This window comes from Uloborus diversus, chromosome 3 (assembly GCF_026930045.1).
Source record: "Uloborus diversus isolate 005 chromosome 3, Udiv.v.3.1, whole genome shotgun sequence".
NCBI classification, from domain to species: Eukaryota; Metazoa; Arthropoda; class Arachnida; order Araneae; family Uloboridae; genus Uloborus; species Uloborus diversus.
This window is the reverse complement of record NC_072733.1, coordinates 175994300-176017992: the sequence shown is the minus strand read 5'-3', so window position 1 is coordinate 176017992 and position 23693 is coordinate 175994300. Positions and strand designations below refer to the sequence as shown.

At 30.4% G+C, this 23693-nt stretch overlaps 1 protein-coding gene across 1 annotated transcript in view; it reads left to right on the top strand.

Moving 5' to 3' along the window:
• The window catches only part of LOC129218388 (kinesin-like protein KIF3B), a 73669-nt gene extending 56140 nt beyond the window's left edge, over positions 1-17529 (top strand). The window contains exons 20-24 of the mRNA XM_054852634.1: positions 2420-2530; positions 5011-5125; positions 14182-14309; positions 15678-15758; positions 17439-17529. Coding sequence (XP_054708609.1) covers positions 2420-2530; positions 5011-5125; positions 14182-14309; positions 15678-15758; positions 17439-17529 — 526 coding nt within the window. The remainder of the gene's footprint in view (positions 1-2419; positions 2531-5010; positions 5126-14181; positions 14310-15677; positions 15759-17438) is intronic.
• Positions 17530-23693: the final 6164 nt, after the last annotated feature.

Here is a 23693-nt window from a genome sequence, read left to right as displayed (position 1 = left end):
AGTTGTAGATGTCTGCTGCCTATGACAAGAAGGATAACCAGTCTTGAACTGCTTCTTTCACTTCGTCATCTGTTGCACACATGAGCATTTCAATGTTTGTGCAACATTTGATTCGCTTTGACGTTTCAGACCTTAGTTTCCAAATAACCCTCGTAAATGAGAATGTGTTTACTTAAAAAAATTTTTTTTTTTACTTTGATTCTTGCATGCAATTTCTTTTCTGAAAAAACAATTTCAGTTTATTATGTAACTTTTGCCTATAATCTTTTCAATTGAAAATGCTTTCATTGTTCATCAAACTATCATAAACAATATGCATTTGTATTTCAGTTCAAATTTTAGCTTTTTCATCTGCAAGTTTTTATCCATCTATCAAGTTATTATGAACTTTTTCTGTGCATTGATTTCATAACAAAATTCATTCTGTTTTACATTTTAAATGTCAAGCTAGTCAAATCTGAGGAAGGATATATTTATTTTCATTGTTTTGTTGTATGATAGTCAGGCTTAATTCTAGAATGTTTGACAACATAATATATATCATGTAAGTAACATAAATCAGTGTATGCTGTGTTCCTTGCTAGAATTTGAAATTAATAAATACATAATCAAAATATGTTCAGATGGTTAGTCTTCCATTACAGGCATTTTGATTAGTGTTTTTTTCTTTGTTATATTTTTAATACCGTATTTTCGGGAATAAGCACAGCATCGTAATATATATTCTCAAAGAAAAAAATTTAATGTATGTGCCGCACTCGGTGTAAGCGCCGCACCTTCCACAAGCGTGCACCCAACATTAAACAACTTAAACGCACAATCAGTAGTAAAGAAAGCTGAATTAAATGTAAATAAAAATATTTTTTTTATTTCTTGTTAGTATTTTTAATTAACAATAGTAAATATCTTTAAATATCTCCATTTTGCACTTTTTGCCTTCGGCATCCCTCAATTGGCCATCACTTTCGACGGCTAATTTAGCCGATTTCCAACATCAAACGCATCTCTCGTCAATGCCAAACTTTCTGGCAGAAAGACAATTTCCAATTGCTTCTGCCTTTATTACCTTAAACTTAAAGGCTGCAGTATAACTTTTAAATAGCTTAGGATCCTTTTCAAAAGTAACTCTGTGAAAAAATTCCGTAAAAAATGATAAGCCAAGGACGCACGAACAACAGCAAAAGATGCAACGCTACGGTGTGAGTGAATAATAAAATTAGAGCTAGGAGACAAGTTTCCAATTAGGCTGCTTGATCGAGCAACCCGATTTTGTGAGGAGGTGCTAAATTCCCTTTACAAAACTAGACATCCACCCCCTTCCTTACTAGTACTTTTGCTGCCTCTTCTCCCTGACCCTTTTGCTCCCACACAATAATGCTCTCGCCCACGTGGATCAGCGTTTCTCTCCTCAGTGAAACACGTGCAATTGCTGACTCACCTTCCCTCTCCCAAGTTGCTTTACTTATAGCCCAAGGCTTTCCTGATCCCTTTTCTTGGACGCGATAAGGCTTGCTCGCCCATGTGGATCAGCATTTCAATCCTCAGTGAAACACGTGCAATCGATGATTCACCTCCCTTTCCCCCTCTTTGCTTTACTTGTAGCCCAAGGTTGAATGATTTCGCAAAAGGAAAGGAAATGACGTGGTGCCATCTATTAGCAACATTTTCAATTTTTTTTTTTTTAAACTTGAGAACTTTTTTTAAATCTTGAACATAAAAAAAGACACTGTATCCGCCGCACCCGTTATATGCGCTGCACCGGCAATTTTTTTACTTTTTTTCTTGTATGTGTCGCGGTCCTTGTTCCCGAAAATACGGTAATTCATTCATTCCTACTTTTATTGTTTGATATCTCTAAACTGAGTTGCATATACCATGTTTTGTGCAAACTGCCACTCTTGATACAATATAGTTTCAAATAGATAAGTTCTCAGTATCCAAATTTCTACTCACAATGAGATTTTTTCAGAAAGTGAAAGATTTCTTCTGCTATCAAATAAATCATGTACTTCTAGTTAATGTATAGATCTTTAATGCATAGATCTTTATCGACATATTCATAAATTTTATCTTTAACAAGAAAAATCTGCTGTTCTCCCATTTTCCTTTTAGGAAATTACAGGTTTGTATTGTTCTAAGTAATTCATTCAGTTATTTTTGCACTTAGTACTGTTTTGATAGTTTTATCTGTGCAACTCCATGAGTTTTGAGACAGTAAGTAAACAATATTGCCTACATTTATTTTAAATTTATTTACAGTATATTTATTTGACACATTTCATAAACCAAAGTCGAAGCATATTTTGAATAATGTGAAATTAAGTAATTGCAAGCAAATGATATAGTTTACCAATAAAATTGTATGTACATCTGTCTGAATTTCAATTAATGAAATCAACTTAATCTTTCTTATTTATAGGAATCTAGTCATTGACAATTTTATAAATCCAGAAGATAAAGCTAAATTTTTGGAAAATGTTAAGTATGATGAAGATGAAGATTGCTGGATAATTTACCCATCACAAAATCTGTAAGTTCTCTTTCACAATTTGACTGGTTCAAGTTTTGTTTGACTCTGATAAAATATTGTGTATTATAGCATGCTTCATCTCTAATGACTCATCATGGTGTGACCCTTTCTCTATTAGATTTGTGAATATTTCATTACAAAAGTCCTTTAGAATGATAACTTAACCTCTTTAAAAATTTTGATAACCTGAAATTTCATGTTATACCACAGATATTTGTGACAGCATGTAACAAAAGTTTGGTCAGAGTTATTTTTAAAGAGTTATATATATATATATATATATATATATATATATATATATATATATATATATATATATATATATATATCAAGCATACATACAGAACAAAAGTGGAAAATAAAACATTTTGAAGCTTTCATAAAAATTTGGAGGAGCTTCGAAAACCTTTTTACTTCCTTTTACAAAAAGCGAAGTATTGTATTCACGAAAAATTTTCACTCAAAAATCAGCCTTATTTTCCATTTTGCTTGCCCCTGAATGAATATTGATTTTTTTTTCAACTCGACTACACGTGGATACATGCCTAAAAACGTATAGATACCTGAAGAATCCATTTTGACGACTCCCGAGTTAATTACAACGAGTTTTCTCATGACCTCCGTATGTACCTATGTATGTGCGTATGTTTCTCGCATAACTCAAGAAGGGTATGTCCTAGAAAGTTGAAATTTGGTACATAGACTCCAAGTGGGGTCCGGTTGTGCACCTTCTCTTTTGGTTGCATTTGGATGTTCCAAAGGGGGTCTTTTACACCTTTTTGGGGTAAAATCATTGTTAATTTCAATAAACTCAAGCGATGCTATAATTTGGCAAATACTTGGCAGTATATCACCAAGTTTTGGTCGCCAACTTGGCAACAAATTTGGCAGTTTTCTTTTTTAAAATCTGGTTTCAATTTGGCCATATTTAGAGAGTTAACCATTGAATCACATTAAAACTGCCAATATTTTGAAAATTTATCTGTATAAAACGTTTTATTTGCTTCGGTTGGCTACAGATTTGGAATGAAAGTTTTTAAAGTGTTTTTTTTTTGCTCACTCCGAAGCGCTATTATCTTTAAATTGAAGTAAAAGAAAGTCATGTGATGCACACATCAGCTGTTTTTTTTTTTTTTTGAAATACACTGCTTGTTGACATTATTGTGCTTTACAGGGTTCAACTTTCATACTGTTATTAATAAAATTACATTATGTTGACTTTACATGAAAATTTGTAAAGATTAGTTGCCAGCAGGCAAATTTAGGAGTCCTTTTTTATTTTAAATGTATTTTTTAACTAATAGTTGCCATTTAATTCATGACTTTCACCCTCCATAAACATTTTAATGTTATCTGAAATCATTATGCTAAAGGAGAATAGTATCGACACATAAAAAATGTTGCAATGCTGTATGCATGTGTACAAGATGTTTGCTCAAAATAGAGAAGAAAAAAAAAGTTACTTCAGAAATCTTTTTCAACCATTCCACCTATACCATAGTGTTTTAAGGTTGCATCATGTGGTTACGAAAAATTAAAGTCCTGAATTAAGTGACTACTAATTAAAAAAAAAACTAAACTAATAGTGTCTTGTCTACTGATCAAGTGCAACTAACTAAATATTTAAATTTTTGTGTATATTTAACATAATGTTATTTTATTTACAATAACAAAATTGACTAACAGAATTTGAGTACATTTTTTAAATAGTTTTTAAAAAAAGCATGAAAATGGAGAAAAATAGATCATTAGTCACAGAAAAACTGGCTATTAATTATTTCTGAGAAATCAAAATTGTAACTTGAAAAATAATTAAAACAATTAAAATTAAAACTGGTGTAGAAATTTTAGCATTAAAAATCATTATTGTTACAATTAATATGCCTCCAATTAATTGGTAATCAGCTAATTATCTTCTGACAATTAAACTATAATCGCTCAAGGGCCAATTTGCTTATTGGTGCTTCCATATTTACAACATTAATTATGGTCTGAAATATTCGGTTAGCACCATAAAAATGTAATGCTCTCGACTCAAGATGTATGTTTACTCAGGAATACAAAGTGTCAGGGAATTACCCAGTAGTCTGTGAAAATCTATTTGTGTCAGACCGTTGAAAATTTCAGCCACAATTTTGCCTACATATCTTCTAATATATATATAGACATGTTCTTGCTTGCAGAATTACCTTACTTCAAACTCATACATTATAACCTCATAGAAAATCTGGTGCCAAGATTGACAAAATGCTCATCAACATCTTGAATCAGAATTATGCTGGACTAAGATTTCAATTAATTACAACTTGCCTTTTTTTTCTATGGTATCAAATAATGGAGACTGTGAGAAAACGTTTTGAAACAGTTATAATTATCAAATTCAACCGGAATGCATATTTATATTTATACAATATAATAACTTCTGAATATTTTTCTTGTTTTTTCTCCTGTTTGAAACTTGTACATTTGTTTCCGATTAGGAGTTACTCTCATTTCAATCCAGCTGAACGACCAACTTCAGCTAACCAATTCAGAAGACCAACAACAAGTTTTGCTGCAAAGATGAATAAATTGTCACCTAATCCCAGATTTAAGGTAATTTTTTTCACCTCTTTTGCAGTGAAATATACTGTGTTAATTTGTGTGCTTATATTTTCATGACTGTACTAAATCCATTACCATGCTCATTGAAAAAGTTACTTCTAATAATATTCCTGAAATTGGACTACACACATGCAGTTGCTCCAAGCAATGGCTATTAGTATGTTCAGTTAGTATCAACTTATAGACACATGTGTTCATATTTGATATGATTGTACTCTTATATCAGTTATAATACCGCTGTGTAAAAAAAAAAGCCTTTAAAATGCTTCTGACATAATTCTTGCTGAATCTTATGTTAAATGACCCACTAAATCCAAATATGACCACCATTTGCCTCCATCACCTCCCACTTTTCGGAAATGGTGTCCCTACATTTTTTGTTACATAAAATTCATAGTATTTTTGTTTTCTTGGAGGGGAAGGAAGCAATTGCTTTTACCATGAACATTCGTGGGGGAGGTGCAAGTTCAAAAGCATGAATATTTAGATCATATTAGAGATTCGTGGGGGTGATCAACCCCCCCTCTAAAATATTCTTTAGATCAGCGGTTCCCAACCTTTCCCCCTTGAAAACCGCCAAACCAGATATTTTGAAAGAGTCAAAATAAAGTCAAATATACTGGTTTAAGATTGCAAATGAGCAATTTTCACACTCATGAGGTAGTGAAAAGCCAAGGGATGCAAGTGGCAAAATTAAAATTTGGAGATAACCAGTACAAATGGCAGGTGAGCCTCTCCTCTGTCTTGGGGCAAGATATTGTACTAGTAGCCCTGGTAGGTGCTACTGTACAGCATGATTTAGAAAAAAAATTTCAATGAAAGCCTACCTAGGATCTGATCTTTAACGCGTGTTACTCGAAACTTAAAATAGTCCACTTGCATCCTTTTGCTTTTCACTGCCTCATATGAGAAAATGTTTCGTTTTTGCAATCGCAATTTTTGCGTTGCGTTCATTCGCTTGCAATTTTTTTTTTCATACTATGTAATTGCCAATGATATTTGGGAGGGGGGTGGGCTGTTCGCTTTTTTTACAAAGAAAAATTTCCAGGAAAACAAAGGTTAAGAGAGTGCTTTTTGCTTGATCAATCAGAGTCACGTGTTTTTTATTTTATGGTAAAATCCTTGTTTAAGTTAATCTCATTGTAACTGACCAAATAGTTTCTCACATAACTAAGTCTTGCAAGTATATTATTTGAAAATAATTTTACAATGTTAATCACAAAAAATTAGGGCAAAATTAACCAATTTATTTTATTTCATGCCTTCCCCCCCCCCCTTAGTATTAATATTTTTGGAGTATTCATTTGTACGCTAAGATTTTAATTTGTTTAAAATTTAAGGGACTCATTTTTTCCACCAAAGGACCCAAATCTATTTCATTAATGCGTCCCTGGGACCCAGGTTACCGATAGTTGAGCTCGAACATTGACCCCCTTAGTATTAATATTTTTGGAGTATTCATTTGTACGCTAAGATTTTAATTTGTTTAAAATTTAAGGGACTCATTTTTTCCACCAAAGGACCCAAATCTATTTCATTAATGCGTCCCTGGGACCCAGGTTACCGATAGTTGAGCTCGAACATTGACTCTGATATAAACATCATGCACATTTCACCCGCATCTTTTTAACACGCTTTTATTAGCTTCACTTGTATGTTTGTAACTCTCCTTTGGACTAAGAGCTATTGGCTTATTACTGTTAGTACATTCCACCACTTTATGAGCGTTCGTAGCCGAGCAATCTAAGGCGCGGGTCTTCCCTGATGTCCACCTCCGGGAATCATTGGGCGTGCGTTCTAATCCCATCTACATCGAAATTAAATTTATAATCTTGCAACTCAATTTTCGCCCACTTTTTGTGCTTGGATTCTTTTAAAATTTGGAATGCAACCTCAGACCTGATGACAGTGCAATATTCTATAATCAAATTAATTTATTAAAGATAAGTTAATAGTTTATTCTAATTAACACGCTTTTATTAGCTTAACTTGTATGTTTGTGGGTCCAACTTTCCTTTGGACAAATAACCAGTGGCTTATTAGAATTACTTGCAACGTACAAATCAGAGCTGTGGAGTGTAACAATGTATGCACATGAATTTACCAGAAAGCATTCAAAATGTCTGATGCAAATAATGCTGTAGAATACTAAAATACATTCCATTATAATTAAAAAACTAAAAAAAAAACACGCTTTTGTAGCAAAATGAACTAAAAAGTAAAAAATAAAATAATAGTTTAAAAACCTAAAAAAACATGCTTTAGTAGCAAAATGAATTAAAAAGTTAAAAATAATCTTTTGGTGACAAGTAAATAAAGTAACTAACCAAACACTTAATTTTACTGTTATAGAAAAAAAGCGTGGGGTCTTCTTATCAGTTGTCTTATATTTCTTCCACTTGTTATCCATGCAAAAATGTAAATAGGCAGCCCCCCACGCTTTTTTTTCTATTACAGTAAAATTTAGTGTTTGGTCAATTACTTTATATACTTGTCATCCAAAGATTATTTTCGACTTTTTAGTTCATTTTGCTGCTAAAATGTGTTGTTTTTAGTTTTTTAAACTATTATTTTATTTTATTGTCTAACAAACCTGTGTGTGTGTGTGTGTGTTTTTTTTTTTTACTTTGTATTTATGATTTTACTTTTGAGCCAAATTTAATAAATTTGTTTATTTATAAAAGTTTAATTACTAAATAGTGTATATGCAAATTCTACTGTAATTATGAACTCAATCTCTTACCCAATTGCAATCCTCTTTCTAAAATATAGCATTGATTTATGGTCATTATAAAGTCAAAAATAATAAAAGATGCATGTGAATTGTCACAATGTTATATCAGAGTAATTCCACCTCAACTGACTTAAATTTTTAAAACTGTCCCTGCTCGATCATCCCCCAATGGGATGAAATTTTATAGAGGAGTAGAGATGTCTTTGAAACTAACCTATGCAAATTTTCAGCTTCTGAGATCGAAATTCTGAGGATCTGGGATCTCCAAAATGGCAGATCAGCTTTTAGAGGAGAACTGCCATGTTGTGGTCAAGGTTACGGAAAAATTTATTAAAGTACATTTGGCTGTTGATTCGTTCTTGTATTTATGTGAGTTTGAGCTCATAAGATTTTCAGTAGCACTCATATAAACTCTAGAAAAAACTCTTTTACATTGAAATCATCATTTTTGAGATCGCTTAATTGAGTAAGATGATTAGATCTCATGTTTTCTGACAGTCTAAAACTACACTATGTAGAGCATAATTACAACTCTTGCTCAAGGTTATTGACTCAGGCCTTATAGAGTAATTGACCAAAAACTTTGATTCTTGTTGTTTGAAATTATCAACTTTGAGACCCTGTAATTAAAAAAGTTGATCAGTTACCATGGGTTTCTAACTTGAAATTTAAACTACACCACTTGGACTATAACTAGGGTTATGTCTCAAAGTTGTTGACCCGTCACGATCAAAGTTATTGACCTCTAAACTTGGCTATTTTATAAAAATCATCAACTTTGAGACCGTTTAACTACTAAAGCCATGAGAAACAAAAGCTATTTGATATTTTTCTTAGTACTATACTGTGGTGAGTAAATAATCATATACTTATTTCCAAGGGTTACTCACGGCCTTAGCAGACATCCGGGCCCAAACAAGGCAAAAAAAGTTTAAAAAATTGCATTTTCAATTGACTTTTGCCCTCAAAGCCATGAGTGAGTCACCAAAATATTTATCCTAGAATGTACCTAGTATCAAGAAGTATCCTTATTTAAAAGAATTGGATTGGTTCACTCATTGCTTTTGAAGCAAAGCAATCATATATTTTTCTCACGACCCTAAACTTTGACCTTCACTCAAGGCCCAACAAGTCAAATTAGAGAGGAAAGAAGCTTCACTTTTTCTTATCATAATACAAGAAAAATATCCTGCAAGTTTCAGGAAAATTAAAGGTGTCAACTATCAGGCCCCCATTCATGTTGTCCAGCTTTTTAAAAAAATGACTCTTAAACTTATTATACAATTAGTCATCAATAGAATGAATTATTTTTTTAATTTACAGAACCTATCTCCTGTTTTAACACTACTATTAGGTCTCAATTTACACGGTATTTCCGTGGAAGGTAACCCCCACATAAAACAAGGGTCTACTGTATATATAATAATAAATGCTATTTTATCAGTTTATGTTACATCAATTTGCATTTCTAAACCTTACTGTATGGACTGTAACGAATGTAAACTTTCGGATTCATCATTGTCACAAAATTTTCCATTCTGACATATATTTTTTTTTAAATCCAATGGGATGAAAGCAACTTGTTATTGGTCCAGTTTTAACCTCTCCAAACCTACTTTACACATCTGATTGCATGCAAAACATGTACTGTTTTGAACAATTTGCAACTAGTTCAAGATTTTTTTGTCTTATTTCTTAAATGCTTTAAATCTAGCAATCTAAAGAAATGTAAAGACCATATTTCTTCATCCATATGCTGATATTTCAACATTGTTTTTGCTAACAAGAAGATGGTATCTATATTGTTTACAAATGTGTATGAAATTAAGTTGCATTGATCCAAAAGAAAACAACATGCCCCTTTTCTCCAGCAAACATTTTATCCAAAATCACAAGCCAATCTGACATAATACTGTTTCACTGGTTGTCATTCATCCAGGTTCTGTAATTTGCATACCAGCCAACTGGTAAATGCTTTAAATTTAGATCTTTAAAGCACTGGATGGAGTCTGGCTGCATTTCGGATGACAACAGGTTTCAATTTCATGCCATCCATGTTGCTCTGAAAAAAATTGTTAAATGTCTTTAGAGAATTTCTCACCAGAGAGCAGAGCTATCTGTCCTTTAAAATTGAGTCTTATCCTGCCGAACTCTATAAAACATTTTGGTTTCATCAACTTTATAAATTTATCGAACTTTCCAATGCTTAATTATATTATTCTGGAAATCTATTTTTTTATTCCTGAATTCAGTTGTCTGCAAAAAAGGAAAGATCTATGTAATTGGCTTCTAAAAAAGTAGCTATATTTGTATTTGAGGGTGTTCCTACAAGAGAGGTTTCTAATACATTAGGCTCAATGCCTTACTGTGGGGAATTAAAAACTATCCACATAAGAGGGGTGCTCATTACTAGGGGTTTTACTGTATATACTTTTGAGGATGCTCCGCCCCATTGTTTTTCAATACATCAAAAAGGGATAAATAATGGAGGCTGTACATCCTCAGAAATATAAATATATATATTAATGCTACTGTATAAGCATACTAAAGTTCATTTTTAATCTTAATGATATCTGTGAATGTAAGTTGAATAATACAGGAAGTTATTTCTTTACCAAAGATTTGCAATATGACTCTGACTATGCAACATGCAATGATTCCAAAAGATGTTTTTACAGATTAAAATCGTTTTCTAACATAGGAGTCATAGAAATGAGTCTGATACTCTGCTTCTACACTGAAACATAATTGAAAAAGTTGTAATGCCTACCCCTAGAAAAAAATATTAGTTTTGATGATTTAAAAATATTTTAGGGGGAATACTCCTTCCTAGTCTCTTAATTTGCTCCAAATATTCATGCTTTTAAACTTTGCCCCCTCTTTAGCTCCTCAGGAGAATGTTAATAATTTATATAATGCTTCCTTCCTCTCCAAACAAATATATTGGCTATGGCTACAAAACTATCAAAAACTAAAGAAAAATTGGGGGGTTCTGTTTCCGAAATGGGACGTGATAGGAGGAATGGTGGTTGTATTTCAATTTAGGGAGTCATTTTGCATAAGAATCAGCAAAAATTGTGTCAAAAGTATTTAAGGGTTTTTTTTTGCCTTGCAGTGTGACCTGTTTTAAATATATAATAAATCTTGGGTCATTCCATAAAATTTTAAATGAGTGGAAAAAAAATTGGTAGCCGTATAATTTTCTATTTGTTTAACGTTACTTAATAAAGTAGCTAATTTGTGTAAAAAATAACTTTATTTTTTGGAATTAAGTAATGATTCTTCAAAAACTGCAAGTTAGCCCCCATTTTGACAAAACTCAATAGTTCCCTAAATACCATATCTTTTTTAAAACCCTTTCCAATCCCAGTTATTAGTTTTTTTGAAATAGTTTGAAAAAACATCATGAGTGGGTTTAATATATCATGTAGACATTGATTTTACAGTCAAATATATATATAGGGGAGTGTGTTGTACCTTGGGACACTTTTCATAGTTTAATTTTTAATGCCAATTATTTGAATCAATTTTAACATCTAAAAGTAACATTAAAATACCCCAACATATTTCTATTTTTTTAAAATTTGGAAAATTTAAAAATAAAATATTGCCAGCTATTTAAAATAAGAGTCCAAGCTGTCCCAAGGTACAATAAGGTGTTGTAAGTTGAGACACATCCTGTTGTACTGTAGGAATGTCTTCATGGTTCAGGAAACAGTCATATACTTGAACCAATTTTGCACCAAAAAACAAAAACAAAAAAAAAAAAATTTTTTTTTCATGGTAATGAATTAAATCCTGAAAAATGAATAATTAATTATGAATTGTTATCTACCATTAAATCTGTTTAAAAGACTACATCCAATTAGAACATTTTTCCTTGTTCCTAAACATATCTTAATTATTAAGAACCATGCATATGTTGTACCTTGGAACGTGTCCTAAGGTACAATATGTTTGGCTGTCCAGAGGTACAATCACCACATGGTTTTAAAAAGAACCAAAATGGTGGTCACACTAGATGCACTGTCATTGTTTTCTCATAACCAAAATATTTAAAGTACTTCTCTTTTATAACAAAATAAAATTCAGTTGATAGTTTAACAAATACAAAGACAGATAATGAAATAAAAATGAAGAAAATATTTACTTTGGAGTCATGAAATTTTCTTTCTCTCACAGAATCATCAATTTTAGTCATTTGATGCTGATTTTTACTATAGCACCATTTAGTGGTGAAGGTTACTATTAGAAATTACAAAAACATGGCTGCTAAAAATATATTCTTAAAAATTAGCATTGTCCCAAGGTACAACTCTCTTTTATATACCGTATTTTCCTGCATATAATCTGCGGATTATCTGCTAAGGAAGGCAAAGTTTATGAGGTGCGGATTATACACAGCTGCAGATTATCTGTGGTTTTTTCCCCCTTAACACCAATGCACTGAACCTCAATATTTTTACAGTAGGATTCACTGCTTGATCAAGACCGTACGCCGACTGATTGTTGTTTATTTTACGAAGAATGCTTGTTCTTCCTCGCTGCCTGCCTGTATGTTGGTTGAGTAAAAATGACAACAACGTGTATAAAGTACAAATAAAGTAATAAAATAGAGTTAAAAACTCAGCAATTTAACTTTATACACGTATGGTATGTTTTCCGTCGGTTGCGAAACTTCCTCATATCATTAATGAGCCTCCTTTAAATTAACGCTTTTGAGATTTTATACCCTTCACAGAGATCGCACCAGAAACAGCAAAAGCCATCTAGTCCATCCTAATTAAACTTTTTCTTTTTGGAAAACATTATATTATCCGACTTTTTATCCATGACAATGTTTGGCATGCTTAACCCTAGGTTGGTCTCTTGTGAGCTTTTTTAAAAGTTGATCATGACATTAGTTTCACATCATTAAACTTATTGTCTTTTTTTGTAAAACATGTTGAACAGTTGGAGAACGGCATCATAACTTGAATTCCTATCTAATATCTCTTGATGTTTGTTTTTGAGGAAGCTCGTCTTATCATATGTTTTACACCTACAGAAACTGAAGACTTCCTACCTGTTCATCTTTGTGGTCCTTATTGGCCGGGATTTTTGAGAAAGCTCAAAATGACCGTTCTTTATCTATTCAGATTTGTTGTTATTTTACAACTAATAAGTTGTTAAGTTTTTCAAGCAAACACTTTCCTTTTCTCAAACTCTGTAATTTTAGTACCTAACGACATGACTGAAAATAGAATGTGACTCGCCCAATTGCTTACGAAGTATTTTTATCGTTATACAGTGCATTATGCAGAACAAAAGAAGTGCAAATTTTGCTTTTTGACCACACAAATCTGCTTGTCCTTATTGGAAATCAAATGGTTCCGGCCAGGCTACAAAGTGGACAAACATGAACACAAGGACATGTGGCTGGTCTTAAAGTTTTCTCCTCTATGTCCTAGATGCATTTTGAATCAAGCCACTCCTGCCCATATTTTTCCCTGCATCAGCTGTGATAAGAGCTAGCTATACTCTAACCATTCTGCTATTTTATAGGGACTGAAAATGCACAGGTTTATGGACTTAGATGTTTTATCTGCCAAGTGGGATTAGAAACAACACTTGTGCTTATAACTTTTTACATATAACATGGATCCCTCATTTCAAACTTCATTCTATGAATATGAAATTCCTATGTTTTTCCAATAGGAGTAAGTTTCCTTTACCGATACTTTCCAGTCATAAAATTTTCACAACTTTCGGACTTAATGGAGCCAAGATTTGGGGATTTTTCTTTCACCATTATTATTTTGTCTACCACTGTATGCACAGCATGCATAAAAAAACATGAATAAACTTAATGTTTATTAAAAAAAGAGCTGGTTGTGTGTCATCAAGTCAGTATTGATGTTGTCGGTTTGATCCTCCTTTGTCACTTCTAAAAGCTCTTCTTATAGTGAGCTTTGAATTGTGTGAGTTTAATAAATTTACTTTTGAGAAAAAGCTTTGCAAATGCTTTCTGTGGCCTAAGCTTGTTTATTAGTCCTCCCAAATGCAGTTCAATGCATGTTATCTGCAATCTCAGGATTTTGGATTTTAAAAGAGGGGAAGATTATATCTGTTTTCAATGCTACAACTACGTAAAATCAAAGTTCATCGATGTAAAACAAAATAGATTTAAAATCTTAAATTGTGAAACCGTGTATAATCAAAGCTGTGTTAAATAAACCTGCCTGAAACATGGGTCGACTGTATACTCTAATTGTTCATTACTACATTTGTTTGTTTAGTAATATGTTTTTATGTTTTATGTTTCTTCCACTAGTCTGAAAATATAGCAGTTGCTGACTTTGCAATGCCCAGAACGCGTACAATTGATCATTATGAACCAGATATAGATCCTTATGCTAGAGAAGCTGTTAGTAACCTACTCTCTACTGCAGTGTTTCATGTGTAAGTAAATATAATTTTGTTCTTTTTGTAATGATAAAAATCATTATTTTTATGCACCAAACATGCACAACATTATTTCAAAATCATTTAGTTTTTGTTTAAAATACAATGTCTTCATTTATTAATTCAGTTCTTTTATTTTGTTAATTTTTCTGGTCATTTTTTCCTTTACTTTTATCTCTTGATGACTTTTACCAAAGAATGAATTTCCTCTTCAATTTTGATAAATGTAGGCAACATTGCTTCAAAAAAGAATTTAGTACAGTCTGTTCCCGTACATCTGTTGATATGCCAGAAAAGCAAGGATGATGAGTATGCTAGGAATTCTCTTATTTTCCGACTTGTCAGATAAAATGTGGTTTAGTAGCATGTCAGGTTCAGGTCAGGGGTCAATGAAAAGACTCAAAAATTAAGTTTCTTAGCTAGGAAAGTATTCAATAGATTCTTGAGCAATTTGAAAAAAACATTTTATATACCATGTATGTATGCTATAGCTTTCACTAGCTAACAATTGGAGTAAGAGGAGAAAAAAAAAACACCTGTTTATCTTTCCATGAACAAAAAAAAAAAGACTCATATGTATTCAGTTTTTTTTTCTTGTATAAACTACATTACAGTTGTTTCATTCATTGCTAGCAGTACCAAGTCATATTTAAGAAAGTTATTTTTTGAAAATTGAAACAAATTGACGCATTTGTTCTGCATGATACACTGCATCATTCAAATTAGAATCTGGACAAATTTAATGAACTAAAGAACATAGAACCCCCATACAAATAGGGTAAGAGCGGTATTTATTCAATAGTTTTTTTTTTTTTTTCTGCTGGTTAAATGCCTTAAATAATTTTTTTAGTGGTAAGTTATATATTAGCTACTTGTATATATCAGTTTACGAGTAAATGGTTTTTAGGTGCAAATGGGCTTTAAATTCGGGAATACATAGACTTGTTTGTTGCAAGTTCTTTCTAGAGTTATATTCACACTTTTTAAAGGTTTTCCTTCCTGGGAGGGGGACATGTGTGCCATTTGAGAGGGTCAGGACGGAAATTGCCCTCCCCCCTCCTCTACCTTCGGAAAATTTCCGTTTTTCTATAAATTTTTGATCAAAAACAGATCAATCAAATCAAAATTTCAAAGTCAGTATTTATTTTAATATGAATACACCCCTAATCAGAAATTTCTTTCAGTAGATGTAACTTTAATCTATGTAAATCAACTTTTTTTTTATTTGTTTTCTTAGTGTTCTCAATAGCTGAGTAATAGTGGTGCTTGATAGCTGAGTTATTTATATGAATAGATTTCTTACTTTTCCTTGTATGCTATGAAATATAACTCGCCAATGTTTATTGTTTTCTGTTTATATTGCAGTCAAACTGTGGATACTAGCTCTGATCCAAATTCAGACTGTCCCTTTAGTCCAGACAGTCTCCAGGGGAAAAATTGGAGAAGGTTTGTATGCACTTGTGTTCCTTATCCAATAGTTTGTTAGTGTGTTTTACTTGCCCCTCATATGTACAGGGGTCAGACAAAAATATGGAAACACATTTTTAAATGGTTGCTTGCAAAGAAATGTTCTTTCTTGTAAAATGTGTTGATAGAGCTAAATTTTTGCCAAATAACACTATCTGTACTGTGTTGTAAATACTCTACACAGGTTCGTCATTGACAGACTTAATTTCTTGAATGTGGAATTAAATCAAATCTCAGCTTACAGACTTCAAACATGGTTAAGTTAGAGTTTGTCTGATGGTTTCTTTTGTAAGCAAGATATCCAATGTGCTTAGGGTTTTAAGAGCTACTGCATCAAAAGTTAATCTTGTATAGTTACGAAGCAAAAAGTTATCATCCACTATCACAGCATGGACAAAATTGTATGTTAAATAATGGTGACAGATCATCATTAAAGATGATTATGGCAAAACAATTTCGACCAGAAAAATTTCTGTTGAAGTGAATGTCATGTTCACAGACTTTGTGAGCACACAAAAGAAGTTAGACGGGATCATCGTAAACATCAAATTTGGTAATGCTTTTAACATAAAAAGATGGTGTTTAGGTCAGCAAGAATAGGCTTTTAAGCAAGGAAATACAGTGACTTGGTAAGATAAGTCTTGTTCCTCACTGTATCTCACTCCTGTCTGGTTTTACACCAGATAAAGTCATTCCAGACTAATTGCTTGTTGTCATGAGTGAATCATTATGGGGATTTTATAATGGTTTTTCCAGTCATATAGTGATTTTCTGTGGGCTCCATCATTACTCTGCTAGGACACATTAATGCTATGAATTGTATGAGTCTACATTTGAGAGAAATGTAGGACATTGCTGTTTGTCACCATCATAATTTTCTGAACTTTCTGCTAAATTGCCGGAAGAACTGAAATTCCATTATCAAGTATAGAATAACTATTTATCCATTTTCAGAAGATCCTGTTTTAAATAAAAGGTTCCTATATCAATTAATTATGCAGCATTAGTTATTAATACAGCATGTAAACATATTTTCTCTTTGGGTGTGGTAAGTTGTTTGCATAGTTTTGTCCAGCCCTTGTGTATAGCTTGTACTACAACTATATTTCCCAATTTTAAGCTCTTATAGAAAATTGAAAAAGGGTCCAACTTTGTGTCAGATTTTTTGAGGCCTATTGGGAACATAAAGATTTATCCTATAATGTTAAAATTTTAATGGGAATTTATTGATACTAAAAGGCAACTTTTGAAACGCAGGCACTATGAAACTCAAAAATTCATGTCTTTCTATCTACTCTAATGTGATAATACACACATTGTGTAGCATTTCGAATTAGAGAGATAAAGGGCTTCAATGTGTTCAAATTTTAAACTTACATTGAGGGACCTAAACAACAATTTTTAACCCTATTCCATTAGTTGTTGGTGAGAAAAAGTTCACCCTGTATTTTACTCCACCATTATGCATAACAAATAAGAGGTTTTTTTTATTTAAGTGGAAAATAACAAGTCTAGCAATATTTAGAAAATGAAATATATGTATTGTAGTACTAAAAAACCATTTTCCTATATGTTAGTTTTTTTTCTTGTGAAAGATAATGAAAAAAATTGTAATCGTCTTTTTTAATTGTTGCTAACTTCTAGCATTTTTATTATTAGGACTCGAACATCAACTCCACATTCAAGGCAAGTCAAAGCAAAGACAGATGTCGAAAAGTATCCTGTTCCTCGTGGATTGGTTCCAAAATAATTGGAAACTTAAAAAAGTGTAATTCATATTAACTGTGATATATTTATTTTACACTTTTATTTTACTTCTATAATGTTAATAACTTTATACATTATGTTTTGGTTTTTGATTGATGTTCATTTTATAATTTATTGTACTTTTACACTCAGGTATTCATGTTATATATTTTTACATGCAAGGTAATTTTTAAATGAATGTCCTAGTAAAATGATAAAGGCTTTGGTGAACTTGAAGCATAAATATGGCAAAACACATATTTGGACTATGTTTATTAGGTATAAAAACCAACCATAAGTACAGTTCTGTGACATTACAAACAATGAGAATTGTGGTTGTATTTCTTTTGTTATTTATTACGTGTGATGCCCTTTTTGACTGTTTCAATTATAAGTGCCCATATGTGTAATTTTAGGGGAAAGGAGCTGAAAAAATGTTTATGTTTTAAGGCTTTAACTTAATGAAAACTTTTTTACTTTCTTCTTTTTACATAAAAATAATAACAGAAAGATTGGTTATGAGATTTTCAGTTTTTCTATTTAGATGAGCTTTACAATTTTTGATGATTCATATTTTGTTTTCCTTAGATTGTAGGAGGAAATATGTTATTTGAAAAATTCTTATAATTTGAAAAACAAATTCAGGGCAGATTAAGTTTACTAAAATATTTAAGTAAATATTTTGTTCAATTAAAAAAAAATGGCAGTTCTAATATCTAGTAGCCTCAACCCCACTTTGCTTCTCATTATGGGCACCCATGGTCTCGGTAAAATGCTACTTATTTATGACTATGTGGTATTTCCTTTGTATATATGTTAAACTTCTTTTTTGCTTTTTGCTTTGATAAACCCATTGTTCTTCATGCATATTGCTTATTTTATTTGTTTATATTTGGATGTTGCTTGTGTCTCATATGTGCAATTGTATAAATTCATGACTGCCCTATGTTTATTATCACTTTGCTATGCTTATATATTATGTTTAATTGCTTCATTAATGTGTTTGTACATTGTGTTAATATTTTTTTTTCTTTTCAGTGCAATGCTATGTTTTTGTTTCCTTTGTAGATATGTTCAACTTCTTTTTTGCTTTTTGCTTTGATAAACCCATTGTTCTTTGTGCATATTGCTTATTGTATTTGTTTATATTTGAATGTTGCTTGCATCTCATATTTGCAATTGTATAAATTCATGACTGCCTTATGTTTACTATCACTTTGCTATGCTTATATATTATGTTTAATTGCTTCATTAATGTGTTTGTACACTGTGTTAATATTTTTTTATTTTTAGTGCAATGCTATGTTTTTGTTTCGTTTTGAAACAAGTTTTCTTTGTAAGGTTTGATTTTTAAAATACTTTGTTGTATTATTTTAGTTATTGATACATTGAGCTATAATTCTTTATGTTGCAAATTCGAAGTCACGTTTCCTCCAAAAGTTTCCAGTCACTGTCTACTTTCCACTTAAGCTGAGATTTGAGTTATATTACTGCTATGTTTGCTCTTTGTTACTTTAGCATCATAATATTGTATACTTTATTAATAATATTGAATTGCCAATATATCCTTGTATGTAAAATATTTTAAATTCATGATTGTTCTTTCAATCATGACTATTTCATTTTCTGTTGCTGTTTTTAAATTTATGACTAATTATCTTTGCATATGTCATTTATTCTTCTGGTCTTTTTAAATATTATTTGCTTTTGCATTGCATTGATATTTTGGTATATATATATATGTTTTTTTTTTCACATTTAATTTTTAGCTATTATTTGCTAAAAATATATGCTTATGCTGTTACCTGAGTCTGAACTTCATTGCCTACTGTGTTATGAATGTATATAAGTTTTAAAAATTCGTCTGTTGTTTGATTTCTAGTTTAATATCTTTCATGTAGCAGAATTTGTTTCATCTTCATCCTCTTATTATGTTTGCTCATTGATGTTTTGTATGTTTATATTCCTTGCTTGATTACTTCTATTGACTTGTTACGTTTTTGACATTCTATTTCATGTTATTTCTAATATACAACATTTTCAGAGAATTTCGGCCTTTATTTTCTACATAAAAATTTTTCACCCATGTATTTGTTTTTCTTAAAACCCTTTATAATTTGTTTAAAATTCTATTCATAGGTTTTTTTTTTGATGTACATCATTAATTTGTTTCCTTTTTGCTTTAATTGTCTTTGTTTTCCCTGTGTGTACACAAACAATATTTAAACTATCTTTATCTTTTTTTTTTCTTTTTTACCCTTATATAGATGTTTAAAAAGCAGAAATGTATATTTTTCACAAGTACATCGTGTTTTTGGTACACCTCATCTTTTGGAATCTTTTAGTTAATTCATGAATTAATTTCAGTCATGTTTCCATACCTAATATTTAAAAAATATAATTACTTCACCTTAAGCTTTCAAGAAAGTAGTTTTAGAAACCTATCCTACTGTAATATCTTTTATGGTATCCTGATTGTTTACAAACACTAGTTTTTAAAAGCATTCTTATGAAGCTTGAGGTTATTCCTGTTTAACACAAAGATTTTAGCAGAAATTACTTATTTAAAAAGCACATGTTTTCATATATTGTTGGATTTTCCAATATAAAGCAAAGTAAACATTCTCCCCTGAATACTCCAAGTGTAAGAATATTTAATAAAAGATCTGGTTAAAAAAAATTTATTCTGTTATATGCCTGTGTACTACTATTTCTCTCCTAAATTCTTAATTTGTTCATTAATTTGTAATTCATTTAAAAAAAGCTTAAATAGCACCCTTTGCATAAGAAGCCTTATGTATGCATGTTTAAATTGATGCAAAAATATGTAACTAGATATACATGAATATTTGTCATTGTAAAACTTGCATTTGTATGAATTCATTTTGAATAAAATTCTGTACACCTTTTTGTTTAAAAAGAAAATGGAAAAAAAAAAATTCATTAATTGAACATTTTTGTCTTCAATCTGCTTTTTCTTCTGATTTGCAGGTACTAATTTTTGTATGTATATGATTGATTTAGGAGCTCTCACATTCGTTTGTTTAAAAATGAAGAACAACTAACTTATACAGAAAGATGTGAAATATTCAGATTTTTCCCAATATTTTGCTAATACGTATTTGTCATTCTTTCTTTTCTTTTTCCTTTTGCAAGGGGAAGAAAGTTCTGCATTGTGACTTTGTTTGAACATGTTAAACAGCTCATTGTTTGTGTACATAAATGCCAATTAATATGCCATATGAATGTTCAGAACTTTACTTAATAATTGATACTGTTTGATAAGCATTTAAACTGAAGTTTGGTAAACTAATAATGTTTGTGCCTTTACTTTTCACTATTAGCTAATGAACTGGAAGTATTAGACTTTGTAGCCACTATTATAAAATTTAACATAGCACTGAAATGAACCACTGTGAATTTCCACCCTTTAAATTGTAGGCTTCATAACATATATATATCCATTGTACTTTCTTTTATAACTTCAACCAGAAACGATACAGTTTTACTGAAAATAGTTTGATGATTAGAAACGTATTATAATTATTGTTCTTTAGCTCTCCTTTCATTCAGTATTAAATTTAGGAAATGTTCTTAATTTGCTTTAAACAAAGAAGTAATTCTTTTGGTTTAACTTAGCTTTTTTGCCTATGGTGTTTTCTGCTACTAAATCTTATATTCTTTTACCTTGAACTTAACTTTTTTTTTTTTCATGTTATTCATTCCATTTCAGAATATTTGATCTACAAGAGCTTATTTTTTGATCCCTTGGGTGTCTAATACATATATAAATAATCTGAATTTTTGGAAAATGCATCAGCATTTTCGCTACTTATCTTTTTTAAACCTTCATAATAAGAAGGTTTGAAATAAACACTGCAATTTTTTAGGCATTTTTGTTGCTTGCCTTTTTTCAATCTTCATTAAGAAATTAAAAACCCCTGTTTAATTTAAAATTAAATTTCCCATTCTAAAAATCATAACTTTATTTCTTTGCAGTCAGAAATAAAGTTACATTTTTAGATTTTTCCTTTTTTCCCCCCCCAATATTCGACATAATTTTTTTTTTAATGCATCAGCATGTTTGAAACTTATCTTATCAAACTTTCAACAAATAAGTAAAAAAGTAAAAATCTTAATTTAGATTGCAACTTAATTTCCTTTTCTAAAAATCATAACTTTATTTCCTTTCAGTCAGAAATCAAGTTATGTTTTTACCTCTGTTTTCTTTTCTTTGTTTTTATTTATTTTTCTCTTTCTTTTTAATTTTTTTTATTTTTCCTTTTCTTTCTTTTTAATTTTTTTTATTTTTCCTTTTCTTTCTTTTTAAAAGTTGTTTTCCTTTTTTCTTTTCTTTTTATTTAATGTTTGTTTTAGACATAAATAACAAAAATTCTGCTGCAGTTTTTTAAAATTTCCCTTTAAAACCTTTAAAAAAAAGCCCCCAATTTAAATTAAAACTTAATTTTAGTTCCTAAATCATAACTTTATTTCCTTGCAGTCAAAAATAATGTTATGGCTTTTAGCTGTTTTCTTTTCTCTGTGTAGAACATTTTTTTTTCCATTTCATTCTTTTTCAATTTTGTTTTCTTTTTATTCCAATGTTTGTTTCAGACAAATTTTTAAAAACTGCATCAGAATTTTTGTTATTTATCTTTTAAAAACGTTCTTAAAAAAATAAAACCCCAGTTTAAGTTAAAACCTAGTTTCAGTTACTAAAATCATAACTTTATTTCCTTGCAGTCAAAAATAATGTTATGTTTTTAGTTTTATTTTTCCTATATTTTTTTTTACATTTTTTTTCTTTTGCTCTTTCCTTTTATTGTTTTATTTTTTCCCTTTTATTTGTTCTCTCTTTTTCCTCCTCTTTTTTTTTCATTTTTTCTTTTTTATCTAATATAATTTTTTCTTTTTCTTTTTTTCAAATGTAGATAGGTTTTATTTCAAATATTTTTGTTTTGTTCACCAAATTTTGAAAAGTTTTAACATCTCTAACACAACATTTATTTAATATGATATGTTTTTTTCTCTCATTCTAAACTTAAATTCAGAGAATTTTGGGGCCTAAAATGGGTTGGAGGGAGGGAGGAGTCCAAAAAAATTTAAAGGAATAATTTTTTAAATTGTTCCTTTACACAAAATACAAGTCTGTTAATTTGAATGTGTTTTCCCCCCCAAAAAAAACTTGTAACAATTCCGTTAATGCTTCGGTTTTGAGTTTAATGTGAGTTAGAAGTAATCCTAGTCAAAATGATATGCTCTTCTGGTTTATATCTACCTGTTGCTTTTGATTGATTTTTACCAATTAGAAGCAATAGGTTTCCAATTAGTTTTAACTCACTTGTTTGATTTCCTAGATTTAAAATTTAAAAAAAAATGATTATTTTAAGAATATTATGCTATTTTCATGATATAGTCAAAGTTTTTTGCCACATTTATTATCAAATTGAGTGATGATAAACGCATGTATTCACAATGCACTTTTACTCCCTTAAGATTTTTTGTTTAACAAATTACAGCTAGCATAATTGATATCATAGGTTTATAAAAAAAGAATACAATGGAACAACATTTGTCATCATTGATTCATTTAAAAAAAAAAAAAAACCTTGAGACTTTTGGCGTTTTATTTGTTATCAGTAATATATTTGTAGACACATGTAATTCAGGCGTTTATATCTAGTCAAAACTGACAGTTTAATTTGGCATTGTGATAACTGTGTTTTTCTTTAGCTTTTTGCTGTGGAAGTTATGTTTCATAAATGAAATTTCTTTAGTTAAAGTATATTCCTAGATATTTATTCATTTGTTAAAGTTTCTTGTTTTTGTTTGAAAATGCATTAAGCACCTGTTATCCCATTATAAGTTTGTGCAATTGTGACGCTTTGTATAAAAGTATTTGTAGTATTATTTTAAAGTCTTAGTAATCTGTAGTTATTGTAATGTAAACACCTTGTTGTGCTATTGTAAACAGTTTCAGAAATAAAACCAATTCTAGATTTAAAAAAGGAGTTATTTTTTAATTAATTTGGAACAATCAACTTTTGTGTATAAAAATTATGTTCGGTTTTGAACAGATATGCATTAACGTACAGCCTTTAGAACTTATTTTCATACCTTATTCCCATCTAGTTTGTAAAATTTTGCAAAAAAGTTAGAAGTATAGAG